The sequence below is a fragment of the Plecotus auritus genome (assembly GCF_963455305.1).
Source record: "Plecotus auritus genome assembly, chromosome: 12".
Taxonomy (NCBI): Eukaryota; Metazoa; Chordata; class Mammalia; order Chiroptera; family Vespertilionidae; genus Plecotus; species Plecotus auritus.
The window spans coordinates 6112995-6137525 of record NC_137778.1 but is presented as its reverse complement, the minus strand read 5'-3'; the positions used below and the strand labels follow the sequence as shown (position 1 = coordinate 6137525).

The window sequence follows — 24531 nt, the reverse complement described above, 5'->3', positions numbered from 1 at the left end:
TCTCCTTGGTAGCCTATGCCCCTATGGCCTCCATGCCCAGCACCTGCCTTGGGATACCCTCGCCTACTGGCGGGGCCCTGGCATAGATCACATATCTTGGGGAACCCAGGTTTTTTCTCCAGGGAAGGCCCAGCTCACGCCATGGTGCGAGAGACAGATCCATGGTGCCAGCCACCATGAGGCTTCAACTTCAGCATGAACAGAAAACTCAAGCAACAGCTATGGGCAATTGGATTGTGAGGAGAGGGTCCCTCTTTGCAAATAAGGCAAGAAAGGCCAATATAGGATGCTCAAGTGCCTTCCCAGTGAGGCTTTCCACACAGTGGAAGGGACTAAATCCTTTCATGTCCTTTTAAATTGCTGCCAAACATAAAAAAAAAAATTAGATTTTTAAGTTTGTTTGGATTAATTGTACAATATGCTGTTGTAAAATATCAAAAATTATAATGACATTGTAGAATAATACCATGCAATTTCAAGTATATTAGATCTGTTTTAAAAGGATTTCCTTTAAGAAGAGAGAATAATTTTCTTGTATTACTCTGGGCCCTTAGAGTTTTACAAGAATCATCTCTGTTAAGGCCTTGAAATTTTAACAGCCATCAAACAAATATTTATATCCATAAATGATTTACATCGGCCATTCATATGCAAACTTGTTATCTACTTCCTGCTGGTTATTTGCCTTAGGGCGGGAATTTCAAAAAGGGGCTGCTTAAAATGCCTTGGAAACTAGCTTTCATTTGTCTCCTGGTTCATCTTTGTCATCTTTAAAGCTAAACATCTCTAGGGTTTTTATTCTGCACACAGAAAAGTGTCAAGCCCAGCTCAAAAACTATGCGCACTCATTTTTAAACTGGCCTTTTCACTTTATATGAGCACAGAAATCCCCGATGCATCATGAATTTGTAAAAGCTTTAAGTCATTAGCTGGAAAAAGGAAAGATGGCGAATATGAGGCCTCTTATGGTGGCTTTCTTGGGGAGTGGTGTCCATATTGGATCGCCAAGTGTCTCTCCCTTCCCCCACATCCTGCTTACTTTAGGGGAAGTTTCCGCAACAGATCTGGCCACACATTTTTTCATGCTTAATAGATAAAGACAGATCTCAAATTTTTTCTCTTTTTTGCTTTCTGAAGTAATAGCTAGCATCCAATTTGGCCAAGATCAGAATTTCCCTGCAAATTCTTTTATAATTTTTAAAGAAAACTTTAAGTAATCTCATTGCAGGAGAGCAGATAGCTTTGCCCTCTCCTGTCACCATTGAATTTCTCCACACCAGAGGCTGTTTCATGAGTGGAGTTTCATTTCTTATTACAGATTTTAAATTCCAAATACAAACTAAGATTTTAATTTGAACAAGAAACCACATTCTTTAAGCATACAAACCAGGAAAAATACCATGTAAGGATATTCTTTGCTCTAAGCCAATGGCAATTCAAATTCAAACTGTACATTCTCTGCACCTCTCCCAGGAGCAAGTAGTGATATTCCTCTACTTTGGTGCAAGCCAGAAACCTCTATTTAATTTTCACACACAAAGGAGCAGCTGCATGGTGTGGTTCCAGGCGCAAGGTCCTCAAATTCCTGTAGGAACAGCTTGCAGAGCCATATCGGGGATCAAAGTGCTTGCTATAGTGCTGTTAAGATCCAGGCCTGTGCTTCCTGGAGTTGCTCGGATGAGAGAATCCACTGTGGGCCTTGGAGAGCAGATTTCCCCTATTGATGAGGGGGCTGGGGGTACCCCTTTGGCCATTTCCCGGCAACAGACCATGCCATCTATCTGGATCTAGCAGCTGCCCATTTCTATGAAATTTTGATTTACAAGAACTGGCCCGGTGGTTCCCTTTCTGACATCTAGGACACCGAGAAATGCTTAAATCTTGAGGTGGAGTGTTCACGCCTCTTCCTAGAGTGTTACCTTGTGTCCTTCTCGGTTGCCTACATTCCTTTTGGAAATGTCCTGTTTTTCCACACTTATAACACCTCTTACTTCTACCTGTTACCGCAGCAGCGAGTAAATTTGCTTGAAAAGTGCCTGATACCACATTCTGACATGCTTGAATCATCTCTGTAATGGTACTATTTCTTCTCAGAGGCATCATGCATTTTTTACAATCAGCATTGGCATTCTTGTAAGCTAATTGCTGAATTAAAATATCTCCTGCTGCCTCATGTTGAATCTGTCGTCTCACTGCTCGAGTGAGACGAGCCACAAAATCAGAAAATGACTCTGTAGGTCCCTGCATACATTTACTAAAAGATCCCTGAGGGTCCCCTTTCGTTGGTAAAGCATACCAGGCTTTCCTTCCACAAAGTCGTATTTGCTCATATGCCTGTTGCACATAATGTAACTGATTTTGTACATCCATATACTGTCCCAGTCCTGCCAGCATTTCATAAGTTATTTGAGCATTCGGCCCTCCGTTTGTGCGGTGCGGGCTTGCTCTTGACATTTCTCTAAGTATTCTCCCTTCCATAGTAAATAATCTCCTCCATCGAGAGTTGCACGAGCCAGAGTATACCAATCAGAAGGAGTTAAGAATGCATCAGAAATATTACTCATGATTTCTCCTGTAAAAGGAGCTGTTGGACCATTTTGAACAACGCTTTCTCATAAAGCTTTTATCATTTTAAAATCAATTTTTTCATGGCTTCTTATCTGATTTGGGTACTGTGGGTCAGCTACTTGTATAATAGGAAAAGCAAGCCTTTCTTCCACCTACATGTCCTTTATTCCTTCTCTGATGACTTTCTGTAGAGAGGATTCTATTGGTGAATTAAATGTTTCAGGATTAGGACATGGAGGTGGAGGGGACCACAGAGGCCATTCCTTCAATTTTTCTTCCTGCTCTTCTCTAGGAGGAGTGAAGGGAACCAGGGGAGGAAGCTCCTCCTCAGCCTCTCTAAAAGGCTCTAGCAAACACACTATTATGTTCCCCATGGGAAAACAGTTTTTTGTTTTTACCAACTTTTTGCCAAATACTCAAGATCTAAAACCAAGGGTTATGTTAAACAAAAATTATAAAGGAATACTTTCTGAAAATTCTAATAATAAAGTTTACTTTATATTTATAACCTAATTCTTCCCCTTTAGCCTGGCTGAAAAAGACGTTCCCACCCTACTTAGAGTTCTCGACTCTGCAACTGGTCGTGGGCTTTTGTGTGAGTTTCCCTCACCTTTTTCCAGTGAATTTCCCTCACCTATTTCTGGTGAATTTCCACACCCTTTCTCGGTGTAATTTTTTTCCTTCCTTTGCTCTTAGGCGAAAAATACCTTCTCCTCCAGAAGCCCCATGTTGGGCGCCAGATGTGGGATCCCTTAACATGACCCGGTTCACCTGTCAGGCCGGCCCTGACAGCAGGCTGGACACTCTATCCACTGAACCAAACCAGCTAGGACCTTTTTGTGGTTTTTATGTGAATCACAAAGGCAGGGTAAACAGGCTAAACAGATTTAGGATTAGCTAGTTTGAATAGTTTTAGTGAACTTCTGAGTATAGAGCATGTCCCCAGAGGTCTGATGCTCGGTCAGTCATGGAGTGATTGGACAGGGGAATAGTGTAAGAGCTGGAAAAAGTACAATGTTGAGGGTATGGGCTCTGGATTGGCTAGTTTTTACAGTAAAGGCATGCTCTGAAGAAAGAGAGGGAGATGAATCTGCATCCAGAGTCTAAATATATAATACTTAAAGTAAAGGCGTAGAAGAAAAATGTCCTTTTGTTACCAAAGAATCGAACTTCTCTGTCCCTGGTGGGAGCTGGGCTCTGGGGACTCCGCTGACATGAGCACTTTCAGAAGGCCCCGGGAGAAGGGGATGAGGTAAAAGACTTTATTTGCATGGAGTTACATTCCTCAGGCTCCAAAGTCCCCTGCCTCTTAGCCCAGCCCTGAGAAAGGTACAGCTGGGGCTCCAGCAGAGCCCGAAGCAAGGCCAGAGTCCAGAGCTTGGGTTCCACGGTGAAGCTGGGTCCCGCACATTCAGTCAGATTGAGTCCATTGATCCACTGTGAGGGTCCCACACATGCATTAATGCATTTGCCTTGAGATTTTAATTGAACAATCCCAGGAAGCTTCCATGCCAAACAAGCAGCCGAATCGAAGTTTGAAGGATCAATAAACATGTGGCCAAAGCAGAAAACAGATTATCACAAAATGGGGGTTGGTGGGAGGACAGGTTTCCAAATGAGTCCGGTTCTCTATCAGAATGTGCTGTTTTAAAAAATCATGCTTTGTTTATTTAATGAACCATATTTAAGCAGACAGATTTACAATAGCTAAGATTCGAAAACTGCCCAAGTGTCTATCAGTAGATGAGTGGATAAAAAAGCTGTGGTACATTTACACAATGGAATACTACGCTGCTGTAAAAAAAGAAAGCACTCTTACCATTTGCAACAGCATGGAGGAACCTGGGGAGTGTTATGCTAAGCGAAATAAGCCAGTCAGAGAAAGACAAGTTTCACATGATCTCACTCATAGGTGGAATCTAATGAACAACATAAACTGATGAACAAAATAGATCCAGAGACATAGAAGCATGGAACAGACTGACGAATTTCAGAGGGAAGGCGTGGGTGGGAGAATGGGGGGTGGTGATTAATGGGGGAACGTACATGCATACATGCATATCCCATAGACACAGACGATAGTGTGGTGAAGGCTTGGGAGGGGCAGGTGCAGGTTGGAGGGGGTCACTGGGGAAAAGAGGGAGGACATCGGTAATACTTTCTACCATAAAAATAGTTGTGCGGTGTTTTTTTAAAGAAGCGGACAAGAATGTTATGCATGAGGCAAAACAAATGCCATCAGAGTTTGCTTAGGCTTATTTTTCCTTTTTTTGAGAATCTGTTTTTCATCCATGATTTCTGTGCCAAGTAGAGCTGATTTCCTAAACTCCTGGCTTGTTGGATGTTGGCTTCTGTGGGAAAGGCAAGGTTGGGTGCATGGGGAGAGCAGACGGTCCAGTTTGAGCTGTGGGAGAAGAAGAGAATCTTGATCTCAAAGAAAATAAATCAAGAAAGGGGGAAGTCTGACAGGGTCAGCCTCTACCTTAATTGAACCTATCTGTCTTTTTGCATCTGTGATAACATATCCTTGAAATGTCTGGGTAACTTGTAACTTCCCTTTTTCCGGACCCCATGGGGCACAACCTAATGTGCCTGGGCGCCAGGACAGGATACCACAAATTCCTTCATTGTTATTAGTATCATATTAATTGGTGGACTGTTAACTATCCTGCACCCACCTAGGTATGTGTCTATCATTTTACTTTTTATCCAATCCAGAGATCCCCCCATCCCCGCACCTGTTTGCTTTCTCCCGACTCTCTAATTTATCACCAGGGGATTTCATGTAACCACCTACATCCCCTGCTTGGATGGCAATGTATGAAATAGATGAAAACCCTCCATTCTCTGGAGCACTATACCAATCCGTTGAGATACTGCTTCCCAGCAATTGTCCACAGATTGGCTCAAATAAACTCACAAAAATTCTTTTTAGAAAAAGAAAAAGAAAGAATGGGGGAAGAAAGAAAACAACAGAGGAATAAAAGAGTGATTTGATAAGTAGTTGAAGAAACAGGACAAGAAAATCTCACCTCTGCTTTTGAAACCACAGACCAACCACAACCAACACAACCAGGGTAACCATTATAGCCAAACAGGTCAATATCGGGAGGATGTGGTATCCGTCTGGTTGGGGATAAAATAAGAATGCCAATTTATGAAGTGTCTATTCTACCTCAGTTAATGGTTCTCATTTCACAGGGGTGGGGCTTTCCACACATTTTCCCCTGTATTTTCTAGAGCCCTCCTTTCATTTCTTCCTGGCCTATGTCCCTGATCTCACCCCTCTCTCTCTTTTTTTACCACATCATCAGAACCCTCTTTTTTTCTTTAAATATATTTTATTGATTTTTTACAGAGAGGAAGGGAGAGGGATACAGAGTTAGAAACATCGATGAGAGAGAAACATCGATCAGCTGCCTTCTGCACACCTTGGTTCTGGGTATGTGCCCACAACCAAGGTTCATGCCCTTGACCAGAATCAAACCTGGGACCCTTGAGTCCGCAGGCCAACGCTCTATCCACTGAGCCAAACCGGTTAGGGCTTTTTTCTCTTTACTACCTCTAATCCTCTCCTGTTTCTGAAAATTTAATTGCTTTCCTTCTTCACCCTTCTTTACTTGGATTTTCCCCCTTCCATCCCCTGTGCATAGCATTCCTATTCATTTCCCCAGGTGCTCATTCACTAGCCTGGAACTATGGGAGAGACTCTCATTTCCCCCAGCGGCCCTCGATCTTTCTCACCCCAGTGCATGATTAGATCATGGCCTCGTTCTTCCTCACCCCAGTGGATGATTAGATCATGGCCTCCCAGGCTGCTGTGTTTCACTCGACAAGTCAGGCCAGTCGCCTCTCTAGCTGCCACGTCCAGGGTCACTCGGAGATACCATGTGCTGTCAGCATTGGGCAGGACTTCACCTTGCTGAGTGCCTGGCTGCACCTGCTCACCCCGCATCCACCGCACCCACACAGGTTTGGGATGAAAGCCAGATACATGGCACACCAGCAGCAGACGCCCAGGACCAGGACTAGCGCCTTTGGCCACCCAAGCCTCTGGCTTCACTGGGAAGAGGAGGAGAAGTGGACTTTAGTGAGTCAGGAACCTTAGCACTTTGAGTAACCACTTCTGTCTCTTCTCTTGGAAACTCATCCTCTAGCCTTTTATTTTGTGTTTCAAAGATGATAAAGAGTTAAAAACTCAAATACAAGAACTGAAGCACTAAGGATGTGAGAATGAGGAGGAAACTGGTCTTCCAAGTCTTGTCAGGCCATAAAAACTGTGAACAATGCACTGCGGGGGGTGTGGGTCATTATCAGTGGCCACAGGACAGATCATCAGATATGGCCTGGGGACCCCAACACCTGGGGGCCTTCCTGTAAGCCCAGAAAAGGGGGCGGAACCATATCTGCAAGACAAAGACCCCAGAAGGTTATAAAAAGTGAAGCCCTCTGCATGTTTCTTCACTCTGATTTGAAAATTATAACTGGAGTCCACAAGGTTAATACACGGGGTCCCTCCCTTACTCTAGGAAGCGTGCTTGGTATTTCTTTGGTCTTGGGCAACAAGAGGAGAGGGAGTTGGGCTGACCTTGTCTTTCCAGTTCTGACTTCCCTGCTGCAGCGATAGCAGCCAGAAAGCGAGGGCAGGTGTTACCTAGAAGATTCTTCACAACTTCTTTAATAACTCGGTAGCGATTGAGCACTTTACAGACGTTCTGAGCCCGACTTCCCGCTCCTGGAGACGGCTTCCAGGAATATCCTTGGAAACTCATGAAATCTGATCCTTGATATGCCCCATATAAGAAGGCTTCTGAGGCCTTCCCAGGATGCATTGTACAGCCGGATGATATCTGGATCACAAAGGGATCTGGGGGGTGGACAAAGAAGTCAGTGTGGAAAGAATTGTTGGGAGGGAAAGTGAACAATCTGTAAAGTAAAGGGAATCAAGGGAAGAAAAATTATCTGGCGAATCGCATGGGATAGTCGTGCTGGGATGAAAAGGGGAGAGGAATTGTGGGAAGAAAATGTGAAGAGAATATAGGTATGTAAAAATAATTAATCTGACAAGTATCACATGATTGCACTCATGTGGAATCTAAGTAACAAAATAAACTGAAGAATGGATTGGATCCAGAGACATGGAAACATGGAACAGAGTTCAGAATCTTGGAGGGAAGGTGAGGGAGGGTGGGTGGGTGGGAAGTAATCAACCAAGAACCTTGTATGGGACAGTGAAGGCCTGGGGTGGGGGGGGAGGGGAGGCGGGGAAGGCTGAGGACAGGCTGGAGGGGGTCAATGGGGGAAACAGGGGGACAAAAGTAATACTTTCAACAATAAAGAATTGTTGAGTTTTTAAAAAATAATAATTAATTTGAAGGAGCTAGATGGGAAGGCTGAGAAATATAGCAGACCATCAGGAAGAGCTTACTTGGGAGGGCTTGTACTGGTTAGGCCACGTGAACACTCAGGCCAGGAAGAAAGGAGAGCAGATCCTGGCTGGGAAAAGCTGAATCTGAGGCCGAGGGTGAGGAAGGAACATCAAAAGGAGACAGCTATCCCAAGGAGCCAGAATATGAGGGTACATTCCGGGGAGTGAGGAGATACCTGCATGTAGGTCCTTCTGTGTTTGTGCTGGGGGGAGGTAGAGTGGGAATGATTGGAAGGGTGAAGCAAAGAGGAGAGAGTGAGTGAAGGGAGACAGAAAACAAGGTCGGGAAGGTTGAATGAAGGTCAGAGCCCATATACCATCTTCACCTGGTCAGACCCCTCAGGCAAAAACCAGCTTGGAATAGCAAACTCACATTCCAACTGAAACTGACTGGAATGAGCTTGCACTTCCCGGGGTAAAGTATGAAAGTACAGCTGCAATAGCGCTTGGATGCTCTCCAACTCCTCCTTGCTAAAATTACCCCGGGACCAGGGCAACAGATAGCTGATGGTCCCCAAGACATTGTCCCAGCGATGAGTCTGCACTTCACCCAGCCAGCCTGAGCCCTGGGTGTTCTCCCAGCTGCGGTTGGCGAAGGAGGAGATCTGGCGCATGTAAAATGAGAGGGGTTCTTCTCCTGCTGGATGATGGGATCCTAGGACTTGGCCAGCTGAGAGACAGAGAAATGACAATTGAGAGAGGGTGAAAGGATGGGAGAAGAAGGGCCCATATAGGAAAAGAGAAATGCAGATAAAGATTGCACATATTCTCATCTCCCCTTCCCTCTGATCCAATTTCTTCTCCCCAAAATCAGAGAGAGAAACTGAGGCTGGGGTCAAGGATATGTTGCCCAGAACTAGCCTGGCATGCAGATTACAAGGGCACCAATGGGGAGTGTTACTCCCTGCCCCCAGATCCTCCCCAGAACCTTTCTCCACCCTGCTATACCCAACCACAGGTATCATTCCACCCAGGTTCTCCTTACCCTCTGGGCTTGGCCCAAGGCAGAGAATTCCCTTGAAGAGCAGGGGCAGAAGCATCGGCAGCAGCATTGAAGCTTGTTGGGTAAAGGATGCCATAGCAGGACAAGTGCTCCTCGGAACTCGAAGACCAGCTTCCCCTCCAAACCCTTTTGCGCTCTTATCTAACTTCCCCTGCCACACAGACAAACACACCTCTCCTTCTGCTCACTTCTCTGGCAGAGAAACCCTGCTGCCTCCCTCGCCACAGCCTCCCACAAAGTTTCTCATTTCCTCCCCCGATCTTGACCACTGTCTTGGCTTCCACATTTTCTTCCTGCTCCTGTCTGTGCCCTAACCTCCCCATGGTGCCAACAACTATGAAATGAGTCTGGCTTCCAATAAGGTCTGCAGTCGGTGGTCTGGCTGGAAAATTATGTCCCTCTTGGCCTTGGTCAAAGCAAGTCCATCATGGGGTTCTCATATCCTTTTCTACAAAAAGAGGTGATAGAAGGTCCTTGGTAGTGCCCAGTGGCCTTTCCAGCAGTGCCCCCACTCCTTATCTCTCTGTGGTCTCCTCCCCCTCCTATCAGCATCCCAGCCTTCCTTTCTTCTTTATCTTCTCTGTATTATGTTACCTACCCATCCTTTTTTCCTCTGGAGTCTCCGTCATTCTTCTCATTCCCTTGCCTGTTCTCCTTATCCCCTCAGACTCTCTCTATCTTTTTATTCTGCTCTTCACAAAAACATTATTAGAAGACACGGGCACTTTGAGTGTAGCTGTATCATCACAGGCAACTCTCCATATTCCATAGTGAAAGGGGAGCAGCAGGAGCAATACAGATGATCAGATCATCTAAGGAAGACACACTTCTTCTCAGTTTCCCCAGTGAGACAAATGGTGGCTGTTAAAGGGACCCATGAGTGGGATTGACCTGGAAATGGCAAGCTGACAGACAGACATTTTCACTCATGTTGTATGAATGGGTCTGTAGGGAATACAGAGGGAGAGGCCTCGGATCCCCATTCTACCCTAAATGAGTTGAGTGTGTCCACAGGTGCTCTGAGTTTGAAGAGCAGCCATGCAGCTTTCTGGTCACAGTTCATGGCCTGGGGGCACTGCTATCCCCTAGGTGGTATTTGATTAGAGAGGAGTTTTATGTGAGGCAGAGAAGTGACTCAGGGGACTAGAGTGTTCATGGGAGAATTAATTACTGTGTTGAGTCTTTATTTCTTACCCTTTCATTAATGCTTGTGTGGCAGCCTGAAGACAGTTTAACTATTTTTCTTTTGTTTGGTTTTCATATAAGCATTCAACTGACATTTAGTCAGAGCCCAAAAGATATGCCAGCCACTAATATTTCAGATAGATGTTCTTAGGAGAAAACAACAACAACAAAAACCCAGCCTAAAACCTCTACTTTTCTACTACAGAGGACTCACAGAATTGTGCTCCCAGTTATTGAGAAAAGTTTACACTCAGTCTCACCCGTTGTCTGAATTTTAAGACATTAGCATTAGATACCTCATGTTCAATGCTGGGGAGAAACATTTGAGAATTCTGAGGTAATGTGAGAATCTTAAATTTTTTTGTTCAGACAAATTACCATTATTTTATATGGCCAAAATCAATCCATATTTGAACACTCAAAAACTCAAAGAATATGCCACATAATTCTTCTTATGAAATTAATGATCTGACTCAACCCAAAAATTAACCTGAATAATGCAAGGAATACTGATATAAATTATTTTAGAGAGAGTGAAAGGGAGAGAAGGAGTGGGGCATGGGGGGAGACAGAAAGAGAGAGAGAGAGAGAGAGACAGAGAGAGAGAAACAATGAGAGAGACACATTGATTGGTTGCCTCCCAGATGTGCCCCAACCAGGATCAGGGATAGAACCTGCAACCCAATTACTTGCCCTTGACTGGGAATTGAATTGCATTGGGCTGATGCTCCAACCACTTAACCATGCCAGCCAGGGCAATTTTTATAAATTAATGAGAGTACATCAAACCAAAAGACTTCTGCACAGCAAAAGAAAACATTAACAAAATAAAAAGCAACCAACTACAGGTTAGAAGATATGTGCAAACAAAATCTCTGATAAGGAGCTAATTATATAAAGAACTCATACAACTCAACAACAGCAACAAAACAATCCAATTTTGACAAATTGACAGAGCACTTGAAAAGACACTTTTCCCAAGAAGGCATTCAAATGTCCAACAGATATATGAAAAGATACTCAGCTTCACCAGTTAAAAGGAAATGCAAATTAAAATCACAATGGGTTACCACCTCACACTTGTTAGAATAGCTATTATCAACAAGGCAAGAAATAACCTGGTTGGAGAGGGTGTAGACATAGAGGAAAAGAAGCCCTCATACATTGCTGGCAAAAATATGAATTTGTACAGCCACTCTGGAAACAGTATGGAGTTTCCTCAAAAAAAATAAATAAATAAATAAATAATAGAGGTCAGAGAAATGGTGCAGTGAGAGGTCCCCTTGGTTTCTCCCCTTGAAGTTTCAGCTGTTTAAACAGCTGTAATTCAACAAAGAACTCACTTCTCAACCCACAAACACATCTGAGAGCTGCGCAATGAAACACCTGAAGGTGGGCAAGGGGAGCAAACCAGGGAGGTGGGAGAGAGAAGAGCTAAGATGGTGCCAGGGGTGAATTCCTGAGCTTGCAACCTGCAGCTCACTGTGAGTCTCAGCCCAGAGAGGGAAGGGGTTGGGTTGTCACTGGCACTCCCTTCAGAGAGGAACAGAGAAATACAGTGAGCATTCCTAGGGAAGTGGTCAGTGTATGCTGCAGCTGAACCCAGTGACCGGGGCAAGCATAAAGAACAGAGGTATGGCCATGGTTGTCTGGCAACTGGCATTTCAGACAGAGAAACAAAGCCACCAAGCCTGGCCACCTCCCATCACCCTGCCAGAGCCTGCCTCCTCTCACCCTCCCAGAGCTAGCAGCAGGGCCCAGAAGAAGCTGTGGCAGTGAGTGTGGGATTGCAGAGTGCATTATCTGCAAACCTGATGGCTAATACTACAGAAACATTTTTCCCTGAGCAAGAGCTGCACTCTGCAACTAATTCCAGGCTCAGTGGAGATACAAAGGGAAGGCCACTGAGGTCTGCCAGTCACCATTACTGGATATAAAGCAACAAAGGTAGCAGCCTGCTTCTCCCAGCTAACCCCACACCCACCCACTGTGGCTTAACTGCCAGCAGTGTCTAGCTTCAGGAGACAGCACAGGGATTTTACAGATTGGGAAACCTAATGTCCACCGCATTCCCTTGCAGAGTTTGTCCCCTGAGACTGAAGTGACCTAGACACAGAAAAGATGTCCAACTTCCCAGAAATCACAGGACATTTTCCACCAACTCGCAGAGATCTGAAAAGCCAGAGCAGTTCAAGAGAACTAAAAAAACCTGTGATTCAGTGTCACCTACTAGAAATCATTAGAAAGACTTTTCTTGAATCAATCTACTAGGGTAGTGCCATGCATACATTGATACCTAGACAGAAGAGAAATCCATCAAACACCATGAATAACCAAGGTAATGAGGCAGCTCAGAAAGAAAACATTTTAAATCTCGAGAAAAGACATAAAAACATGTGATTTAAGTGAAAAAAAATTTCAATATTGCCCTTACAAAAAACTCAACAAGATACAAGAAAACACAGATGGGCAATTTAATGAACCCAGAAATAAAATCAATGAACAAAACTACTACTTTACCAACAAGATTAAAACTTGTAAAAAAGAACCACATAGATATTCTGGAGATGAAAAAACTCAGTAAAATAGATAAAGAATAAACCAGCAATCTTAAGAAATAGAGTTGACAAGATGAAGGAAAGAATTAGTGCTATTAATACAGAAATCTAGAAATGATGCAGGGCAGAGAAGAGAGATACTGGAAAATTTTTTTTAAATGAAAGAACTCTACAAGAACTATCTGACTCCATCAGAAAGAGCAATATAAAAATAATGGGCATATCAGAAAAAAGAAGACAGGGGAAAGGCAACAGAGAGCCTACTCCAAAAAATATACTTGGTGAGATATTTCCAAACCTATGGAAAGAACTAAATCCTTAAATCCCAGGAGCAAATAGAACACCTAATTACCTCCATTCAAAAATGCCTACTTAAGGCACATTATATTAAAACAGTCAAAAAGTAATAACAATGAAAGAATTACCAAGCTAGCCGAGAAAAGAAGACAGTAACCTATAAAGGAAGTCTCATTAGATTATCATCAGATGTCTCAGAAGAAACCCTACAAGGGAGGAGAGCTGGGAATAAAATATTCAAACTACTTAAAGAGAGAAATTAATAGCCAAGAATAATATACCCAGCAAAGTTATCCTTTAGATATGAAGGAGAAATAAAAAATTTTCTAGACAGACAGCAGCTGAGGCAATTTGCCACAGAAGATCTCCATTACAAGAAATGTCCAAGGGGGGGAATATAACTGAAACAAAGAACAAAAGGTCACAGAACTACATGGAGATTAACCACAGGCAGACAGAAGCATGATATTACAACACTTTTTTAGAATAAGGTACTGTACTGTACACTTAAATATCACACAAAGGCAAAAGAAGGTAATAGCATTTTTAAAAAGGAAGAAGACAAAAGCTACTTGAATTCAGAAATGAACACACAACATAAGTAGGGATAATCTGTGACAACAACAAAAACATTGAAAAGAGAGAAGTAAAAGGATGAATTTATGAAACGGGATGGTGAATAGAATAAAAAAGAACACTGTCCATATGAAATTTTCTTTTACATAAACCTAGTGGTAACCAGACACACACACAAAAACACCCAGAACTAAATGTAATTGGACTAAGCTCACCAATAAAAAGGCAGAGATTAGATAAAAAACAAAACCAACCTAAACATATGGTGCCTTCAGGAGACACATCTCAGCTGAAAAACAAATATAGATTCTAACTGAAAGGGCAAAAATTAATTCTCCAAGCAAATGATATCCATAGGAAAGAAGGTATAGCATTACCTATATCTGGCAAAATAAATTTCAAAATAAAAACGTAACAAAAGGCAAAGATAGACATTTTATAATGATAAAGAGAACAATATATTAAGAAGACACAACACTTCTCAATATCTATGCACTCAATCAACGAGGACCAATATAAAGCAACTACTAACAGCACTAAAAACAAACAAACAAACAAACAAACAACAAAAAAAAACTAACAAAATCCCAATTAACATAGAGGACTTCAATATCCCATTGACAGATATGATTGATCAGAAAATCAGGAAGAAAATCGCCTTAAATGAAACACTAGACCAAATGAATATAATTCACATATACTGAGCCTTTCACCCCAGAGCATGAGAATATACATTCTTCTCTAGTGCACATGAAACATTATTATAAAGGATACACCACGTATCAGAGTATAAACTAGTCTGAACAAATTTAAGAAGATTGAAATTATATCAAGCATTTTTCTCTTACTACAATGTTTTCACATTGGAAATCAACTATAAAAAGGCAGAAAAAAACAGAAATATATGGACATTAAACAACATGCTACTAGAAATGACTGGGTCAAGAAAGAAATAAGAGGAGAGATCAAAAATTATATAGAGAAAATACAACATATCAAAACTTTTAGGATGAAATAGAAGTAGTAATGTGAAATGTTTATACCACTACAAGCCTATCTTTAAAAAAAAAGACACACAATCAAAATCTCAAATTAAAAACCTAGCATTATATCTTTAAAAATTAGAAAAAGAATCACAAATGTAGCGCAAAGTCAGCAGAAAAAATAAATAAATAAAATAGAGAACAAAAAGATAACAGCAATTTAAATCAATAAATAGCTGGTTCTTTGAAAGAAATAATGAAATTGACAAACCTCTGGCTAGACTCACTAAGGAAAGTAGAGAACATTGAAATATTCAAAATCAGAAGTGAAGGAAAAGTTATCACAGACACTACAGAAACACAAAGGGTCATACAAAAAATTCTACAAAGGACTATATACCACCTAGAAGAAATGGGTAAGTTCCCATAAATATATATCTTTCCTAGACTGAATCACAAAGAACTGCAAAATCTAAATAGACAGATCAAGAGTGGGGAAATTAAAAGAACCATCAAAAAATTCCCAATAAGTAAAAGTTCAGCACCAGATGGCTTTACTAGTGAATTCTACCAAATATTCAAAGATGATTTAACACCTATCTTTCTCAATATTTCCCAAAAAATTAGAGAAAATGTAATACTTCCAAACACATTTCATGATGCCAATATTACTCTGATACCAAAACTTTGCAAGGATAACTCCCCCACAAAAACAAAGAAACAAAAACTATTGACCAATATCTCTGATGAATATAGATGCAAAATTCCTAAGCAAAATACTATCAAATCAAATACAATACATTAAAAAGATAATACATCATGATCAAATGGAGTTCATTTCAGAAGCACAAGGATAGTTAAACATAAGCAAATCACTCAATGTTATACACCACACTAACAAAATAAAGGATAAAAATTATATGATCATATCAATAAATGCAGAAAAACATTTGATAAGATACAACATTCATTTATAATTAAAACACCCAATTATCCCTGACTGGTTTTGCTCAGTGGATAGAGCATTGGTCTGTGGACTGAAGGGTCCCAGGTTCCGTTCCTGTCAAGGGCACATGCCTGGTTGCGGGCTCAATACCCAGTGTGGGGCATGCGGGAGGCAGACGATCTATGATTCTCTCTCATCATTGATATTTCTATCTCTCTCTCCCTCTCCCTTCCTCTCCGAAATCAATATATATATATATATAAACACCCAATTAATTAGTTATAGAAGAAAATTACTTCAACATAATAAGGTAATTACTACTAAACCTCAGCTAACATCATGATTTCCTTCATGTGTGGGATAGAAAACTGAAAGCAACAAATGAACAAACAAGAAAAACAAACAAAAAATCACAGACACAGATAACAGTATGGCTGTTACCAGAGGAAAGGGGGTGAGAGTTTAGTAAAGTGTAAAGGGGGTCAAGTATATGGTGACAAAAGAGGATTTGACTTTGGGTGGTAGGCACACAATAAATTTAATTTTTTTAATTAAAAAAGAATAGAGCTCCCACAGGGCCCAGCAATCCCTTTTTGGCTATCTACTCTAAAATTTTGAAAACACTTATTCATAAAGATATATGTACCCCTATGTTCATTGCTGCATTATTCACAGTAGCCAAGACATAAAAATTACTTGTGTCATTGGATTTATGAATGGATAAAAACTATGTGGTACATGGGCTAAAAGGGGTCATTCTCGAGAAAGAAGAACAAAGTTGGAGGGATCACAATACCAGATATCAAGTTATACTATAAAGTCACTGTAATCAAAACAGGCTGGTACTGGCACAAGAACAGGCATATAGATCAATGGAACAGAACAGAGACCCTCCCAATTCCACCCAAGCCATTACACTCAATGAATATTTGACAAAGGGGGCAAGAGCATATAATGGACTCAAGATAGTCTCTGCAATAAATGATGTTAGAAAAATTGGACAAATACATACAAAACATGAAACTAGGCCACCAACTTACACCATACACAACAGTAAACTCAACATGGATAAAAGACTTGAAAAAGACTAAGTCTTGAAACCACAAAGATGCTAGAAAAAAACCATAGGCAGCAAAATCTTTTGTAGCAATATGTTTGCGGATACATCTCCTAGGGCAAGAAAAACTATGGAGAAAATAAACCAATGGGACTACATCAAAATAAAAATCTTCTGCACAGCACAAGAAACCATCAACAAAATGAAACGGGAGCCCACTGCATGGAAGAGCATATTTGACAATGATACATCGGATAAAGGGTTAATATCCAAAATATATAAGGAACTCATACAACTTAACAAAAGGAAGATAAACAGTCCAATTAAAAAATGGGCAAATGACTTAAATAGACACTTCTCCAAAGTGGACATACAGATGGCCAAGAGACATGAAAAAAATGCTCAAAGTCACTGATCATCAGAGAGATGCAAATTAAAACTACAGTGAACTATCACCTCACACCTGCTAGAATGGCTACCATCAACAAATGACAAGTGCTCCCGAGGATGTGGGAAAAGGGAACCCTCCTGCACTGCTGGTGGGAATGCAGACTGGTGCAGCCACTATGGAAAACAGTGTGGAGTTTCCTCAAAAAATTAAATACGGAACTGCCATTTGACCCAGTGATCCCACCTCTAGGATTATAACCTAGGAAACTGGAAACACCAATCAGAAAGCAAGTATGCACCCCTATGTTCACAGCAGTACTTTTTACAATAGCTAAGATCTGGAAACATCCCAAGTGCCCATCAGTAGATGGGTGGATACAAAAACTGTGGTACATTTACACCAGGGAATACTATTCAGCATTAAAAAATAAGAATCTCTTACTCTTTGAGACAGCATGGAGGGATCTGGAGAGCATCATGCTAAGCAAAACAAGCCAGTCAGAGAAAGACAAGTATCACATGATCTCACTCACATGTGGAATCTAAGTAACAAAATAAACTGATGAACCAAATAGATCCAGAGACATGGAAGCATAGAACAAACTGCAGAATCTCAGAGGGAAGACCAGGGAGGGTGGGTGGGTGGCAAGAGATCAACCAAAGAACTTGCACGCATATGTGCATAACCCATGGACACAAACAACAGGGTAGTGAAAGCCTGGGGCAGGTGGCAGGGATGGGCTAGAAGAGGTCAATAGAGGGTTGAGGCAGATTGGGTTTCAGACTCGATCCCCAGTGTGAGGTATGCAGAAGGCAGCCAATCAATGATTCTCTCTTATCATTGGTGTTTCTATCTTTCTCTCCCTCTCCCTTCCTCTCTGAAATCAATAAAAATAGATTTTAAACAAAAAAGAGAGAGAATGTAAAACAAAAAGGAAAGCAGATAAAATGCTTCTAAATCCACAGCCCAAAATACATGCAAAGGAAAAATAATTCAAATATGAGAATGCAAATATCATAAGTGTAAATAAAAGCATAGAAAATATAATAATGAAAGATTTATTTTTTTATTTTAAATGATTGGTTAATAACATTATAGAGGTTTCAATTGTACAATTCTATAATATATCCTCTGTACTTTGTAATGAGAGTTCACCACCCAAAATTAAGTCTTCTTCCGGCACCATGTATTTGACCCCCTCTAATCTTTTCTACCTCGCCCCAACCCCCTTTCCCTCGAGTGACCGCCATACTGTTTGTTGTCTCTGTGTAGAAGTGTTTTTTTCTTTGTCTTGTTTGTTCATGTGTTGCTTTCAGTTTTATGTTCCACGTCTGAGTGAATCATAGTTTTTGACTTTTTTACATCGAACTGATTTCACTTAGCATAATATTCTCAAGACCCATCTATGTTGTTACAAATGAAAGTAGTTCATTTTTTCTTATGGTTGAGTAGTATTTCCTTGTATTTATGTACCACATCTTCTTTGTTCCATCATCTATGGAGAGACACTTCGGTTGTTTCCATGTCTTGGCCACCATGAATAATACTACAGTGAACATAAGGGAGCATATATCTTTACAAATAAATGCTTTCCAATTTTTCAGGTAGTAACCAACTAAGAGATTGCTGGCTCATATGGTAACTCTACTTTTAATTTTTGTGGCACCTCTATACTGGTTTTTCATAGCGACTATAACAATTTACATTTCCACCAGCAGTGTATGAGGGTTTCTTTTTCTCCACAACCTCTCCAACACTTATTACTTGTCTTGCTAATAATAGTCAGAGAATTATTTATTAACACTGGTTTATTGAGTTTCAAGCTGTAAGAGCAGTTGGTCATATGGAAGTAACTCAAGAATGTCTCTCAGCGAAGTTATAAGTTTGCCTGGGAAATTATTCCATCCTGAAAAGAGGTATTGTACCTGCAAGAAATCAAAGCAGGGACTACGGCACCTGGACCCCTACAGCACCTCCTCTGCTTATACTAGAAACTAAAGGATCCATTGCATCATGTGCATGAAATATAAAGGAGAGCGGGGTGTGTTTTGAGTAGCAGCCCTTTAGGTCTATAGAAGGTTCAAGGAGATTTTACTTTTTTTTTATTTTACCTGGGGGGAGTGAAGGAATAAGATCCTACATATTTTTGCTAAAAAGTAATGAAGGGAATATCTGCCTTATCACATAGTAAAACGTACGAGAAAGTTAGTGTTAATTTACAGGAGAAATGTATAGAAGCTTAAATGAGAGAAGTGGATATTGAAGCTTAGGGACCAAAGGTGAAGAAAAGAGATATGGCCAGAGTAGGCCCTGATGACAGGTGCCATATTGAAAAATTCTTCTGTTTTTCAAGGAAGTGAAGGATTTTGAGCACGAGACTGATGTGGTTAAAATAGCATTTAGAAAAGTTCCCTAGTTCGCGATGAGGTTTACAATCTGAGAGTGACCTGAACAAGGAGGCAGTGGCAGTGAGAACGGAGAGTGGAGTGACACAGCATGGTGGTGATTCGGATTAATCAAACAAAGAGTGACCAGGAGGAGGTAGCGTGGTATCATTTAAGAAGATCGACAACACCGTTTGGGAAGGATGGTGTTGAGATGCACAGGTCCATTTGGGTCATGTTAAAACTGAGACTCCAGCTGGAGGTATTTGGGTGGTTCGAGGCATATGGGTTGTTGCAAGGAGATGAGCATCTGCTAAGCACACAGTGCCATAGGAAGAACTATAGATATCTGTATAACTGTCCCTCTCTTTCAAATTATATTTTAAGTTAAATTTAATAAATAGTATTATCTGTATCTTGGAAAATGTTAAATGTTTAATTTGTTTTTTTTTAATAAATAATTATTGAGCATTTACTATATGCCAGGCATTTTAATAAGAGCTGAGAATATCATGGTAAAGCAAATTAACTGTAGATAAAGAGGTATAAATTCCTTGTTTTGGTGGAGTTTAGTGTGAGTGAATAGATTTATACAAATGAATATATAAATACAGCTATCATAAACAGAAAATTTAGAAGTATACGGTGCCATGATATCAAATGACAGGAGGCATGTACCAAGTGAAGGAGATCCGGAAGGATTCCCATAAAGCGATGACAGACCTGCATTCTGAGAGAAGATGAGGAGTTAACCTGAAAAAGAGAACATAGTTTACACTAAGACCCAGTAAAGAGAGAAGTATATCCATTTGAGGAACTGAAAAAAAGGCAACAATTCACATGTATTTCATGACACAAAACTTCTCAAATATCATAACAATCAGCTACTAATATATATATATATATATACACACACACACACACACACACACACACATACACACACTGAGTGGCCAGATTATTATGAGCTCTGAATGCATAATAATCTGGCCCCTCAGTGTATATATATTAGAGGCCCGGTGCATGAATTCGTGCATGGGTGGAGTCCTGCCAGCCTGGCCAGGGGGAGGGGACATGGGAAGTTGGCTGGCCTGCCTGCTGGTCGAACTCCTGGTGGAGGGGGCAATTTGCATATTAGCCTTTTATTATATAGGATATACACTGAATAATACTGGTAGATATGTTATAGTTATGGCAGTATGTCATATCCTATCTATATTAATAAAAGGGTAATGTGCTAATTAGACCATATATACATATATATATATATATATATATATATATACACACACACACACACACACACACACACACACACACTAGTGGCCCAGTGCACGAAATCACACACACACACACACACACACACACACACACACACACTAGTGGCCCAGTGCACGAAATTCGTGCATGGGGGGGGGTGTTCCTCAGCCCGACCTGCATCCTCTCCAATCTGGGACCCCTGTGGGATCAGGCCTAAACCGGCATTCGGACAACCCCCTTGCAATCCAGGACTACTGGCTCCTAACCCCTCACCTGCCTGCCTGCTTGATTGCCCCTAACCACTCTGCTTGCTGGCCTGCTTGCACCCAACTGCACCACCCCCCCGCCAGCCTAATCACCCCAAAAAGCCCTCCCCTCCTGGACTGATCACCCCTAACCACCTCTGCCTCAGCCACGCCACCATACCTTTGTCCAGAAGGATGTCTGGAAGGTCTCACGGTCTAATTAGCATATTACCCTTTTATTAATATAGATAGGATATGAGATACTGCCATAACTATAACATATCTACCAGTATTACTCTATGAGAATACGTACATCATGTGATAGGAAGGTATCTAATACATTACACTGTATATGTTGTAAGTAGTAGGAAATACTGTATTTGTAGCAATAATATATACCCTGTGACTTCCCTTCCTGATTTGGGAATGGTTCCCCAGTTCTTTGAACATTTCCTGGCCCCTAATGTATTTTTTTTTTGTCATTCAGTGTAACTTTATTTACTGTTTATTGCACATGATTTGAGGTCTTTAATTTCTAACCACCAAAGATTCAAAGGACTATTTTTTCCATGAAGTTTAACATTAACATTAGTGAATTCATGTGTTCATGTGTTTTTATTGCAAACATCTGAATTATTCACATTGTCATAGATCCTGAACTCATAAGTGTGACCATGCACAGGCTGGCAGCAAGCCAGGAAGCCACTCTGCAAGCAAACAGATACTCTGCATAAGGAGAAAAGTCATAACACAACATTTCATGTCCAACCTGAGTCACCTCAGAATGTTATATATATTGACTTCTTAATTCATATAGTATCAGGAAGTCAACTGCTTGGTTGTGATGGGGTTGACCTGGTTTCAGGAGGATTATTCCTGAAATAATTAAGGAAAGGGGGGCTCAATCTTTCTTCTTGGTTGCTTGCTCCTCCCCAGCACCTTCATCTTTCTTCTCGTCCTCAGCTTCTTGGGCATCTTCTCCTTCACCTTCACCTCCTCCTTCTTTCTCCTTTGCATCCTCAAATTCTTCCTTGGCACCTTCTTCCTCTTCCTCTCTTTCCTCTTCCTCAGCCACTTCCTTCTCCTTCTCCTCCTCTTCAGCTTCTCCTTCAGAAGGGGGTTCATCCTTAGCTTCCTCAACTTTTGCAGCCTCAATGGTCTCCTCCACCTCGATCTGCTCCTCCTGGACGTGGCTGGTGTATTAAGAAGGGAAGGAGCGAGCGGACATCAAGTAGGAGCTGGTCCCATAGGCAGATCGACCAAAGACCTGGGAACTCTGGGAGTAGCAGCTGGCTATGCTTCCCACGCTGGTGAAACTGAGCCAGGTCTCCTCACCTTCCAAGAGTTTCCTGTAAGCTGCAATGTCAATGTCCAAAGCCATCTTCACATTGAGGAGGTCCTGGTATTCTTTTAAATATTGTGCCATTTCATTCTTTGTAGTTCTCAACTCATTTTCTAGTTTGTTGATTGTGTCCTGCATAGCACTAACGTTGGCAGTCTGCTTATCCTCCAGCTCTTGAAGCTGCTTTCCTGGTGCTTCGTTCATGCCCCGGTTTGCTTCGATCTCCAGGGTCTTGGCCTTGAGCAGGCAGTGGCTCTTGAACACCTCGTCCTTGGCGTCGCGCAGAGCGTAGGTGTTCTTGGCAGCGTTCTCAGTCAGCACAGTGAAGCAGCTCTTGAACCATTCTTCAGCATTCTGCATGTTCTTGGCAGCCAGCTTCTCGTACTGGGCCTGGATGTCCTTGACCATGGCGGGGAAGTCGGACTTGGAGAACACGTCCATCTCCACGAAGATCTGAGCGTACTGGATCTGCACCTGCAGCTTGTCGATCTCCTCTTCGTGCACCTTCTTCAGAAAGGCGAATTCGTCCATCAGGCTGTCCATGTGCTTCTCCAGCTCAGCGCCTACAAGAGCCACCTCCTCCGCACCTTTGCAAGCCTCCATCAGCCAGCCCTCGGCGTCCTCATGGTTCAGCACCTCTTCCTGGTAGCTCACCTGCAGGTTGCTCCCAGTCCCTTCTGAGCCCCGGTGCCTCCTAACTGCCCACTGCCCTCTCCCCGACAGGAATGGGGCGCGGCGGGGCAGTGCACAGGCATTCCATTTTCATTAAAATGTTCAACCCAGGCCTGTTCCACCTGTGTCCTCAGACGGTCTGGGGGCAGACAGTGATCCCGAAGATGCTGGCCACCCCCTCCTGCCTGGGTCCCCGATCTGGGCCAGGACCTCAGGCAGGTGGCATCTGGCACTGCATGCCCGGCCTGCCCGGTCCCGGATCACGGCCTGGACCCCACTGGAGTCATCTGGCACTGCCTACTCCACCTTCCCAGTCCTGGATCACGGCCTGGACCCCACAGGTGGTGTCAGGCGCTGCCCGTGCCACCTGCTCGAGTCCCCGATTGAGGCCTGCACCCCGAGGGTGGTGACTGGTGCTGCCTGCCCCGCCTGCATATGCAAATTTACCCACCATCTTTGTTGGGTTAATTTGCATAACACTCCTGATTGACTGTGGGCGTAGGGGAGGTACGGTCAATTAGCATCTTTCTCTTTTATTAGTGTAGATATATTAGAGGCCCAGTACACGAGATTCGTGCACTGGTCGGGGCATGGCCTGCAAGGATAGGCCCGTCTTGGAAGCGCCACACATCCCGGTCAGCCGAGTGGCTGTGGACCTGCTCTCTGAGTGGCTGCTCCCTGGTCCAGCATCTTACGTGGAGCCGTAGCACTTGCCTCTTCAGGGATCCCGGTCAGGGCCAGGCCCAGGGACAATAGCACTGAGAAGTGGCGGAGTAGGCCTCAGTCATGCAGTGGCCACAAACCCGCCTCCCAGCCTCCAAGGTCAGGTCTGCGAATCTGGTGGCGGTGGCACTGTACAGCCGGTGGGCATCTGGAGGAGACAGCAGGGAGTGAGGAGGAGGACCTGGGGCAAGGAGGAGCCTGGGGCGAAGAGGCAACAATCACAGCCCGGGTTCCTGCCTGTCGGCCCAGGATTCACAATGGGAACAGCCGCTCATCCCGGTCAGCCAAGTGGCACTCCCCCTATGGTAGTGCACTGACCATCAGGGGGCAGCTCCGGTGTTGAGCGTCTTCCCCCTAATGGTTCGTGCACCTCATAGTGACTGGTCGGCCGTTCGTTCTCATCGTTCTGCCATTCGGTCGCTAGGCTTTTATTATATAGGATATTTCAAAAAATGGACAAAAGGTATTTTGGGATATAATTATGCAGTGGGTTCCATATTATACTCTTATAAATATTATATCATGTCTATGTCTAGTAATATATTTGGAGGCTGATTATCTGATAATGACATAGTTTATTCATGTGTGCAGCATCTGCCAATCTCAAACTCAGTAATGGATGTGTCAGAACTTATTATTCATCCAAACACCAGGTTCCTATGTGCTGGTGCCACCCAGCATTTTCAGAATAACAGCCTCTTTGAGAACTTCTGGGTAACATGAGATCTTTCTTCCCCACCTCCTACCATGTTGCACAGATGTGCGCTCGAGCAAGCTCGAGTACTTTGCCTTGCTACACCACCACCTAATAGGCCTCCAAGGCCCTTTTAAGCTTTTGTTGAGGTTTTGTAGTTCTGTGCATGACACTATGGCCTTCTGTAAGTGGAATGTTCACCACGTACCTGAATACCAT

The 24531-nt window shown here is 42.5% G+C and overlaps 2 protein-coding genes across 2 annotated transcripts; both read right to left on the bottom strand.

Annotated features, from left to right (window-relative positions):
- Nucleotides 1-6253: 6253 nt before the first annotated feature.
- LOC308237224 (T-cell surface glycoprotein CD1e, membrane-associated-like) lies at nt 6254-9628 on the bottom strand (the record flags this gene model as incomplete). The annotated part of the gene is made up of 4 exons (XM_080647779.1): nt 6254-6630; nt 7157-7435; nt 8370-8666; nt 9598-9628. The coding sequence occupies 4 exons, from the start codon at nt 9626-9628 to the stop codon at nt 6254-6256; spliced, it is 984 nt and encodes a 327-aa protein (XP_080503905.1).
- Nucleotides 9629-21782: 12154 nt separating this feature from the next.
- On the bottom strand, nt 21783-24531 carry LOC308237223 (neurofilament light polypeptide-like; the record flags this gene model as incomplete). The annotated part of the gene is given in 3 exon segments (XM_080647778.1): nt 21783-22082; nt 22086-22935; nt 24521-24531. Coding segments are annotated over 3 exon segments (1161 nt in total).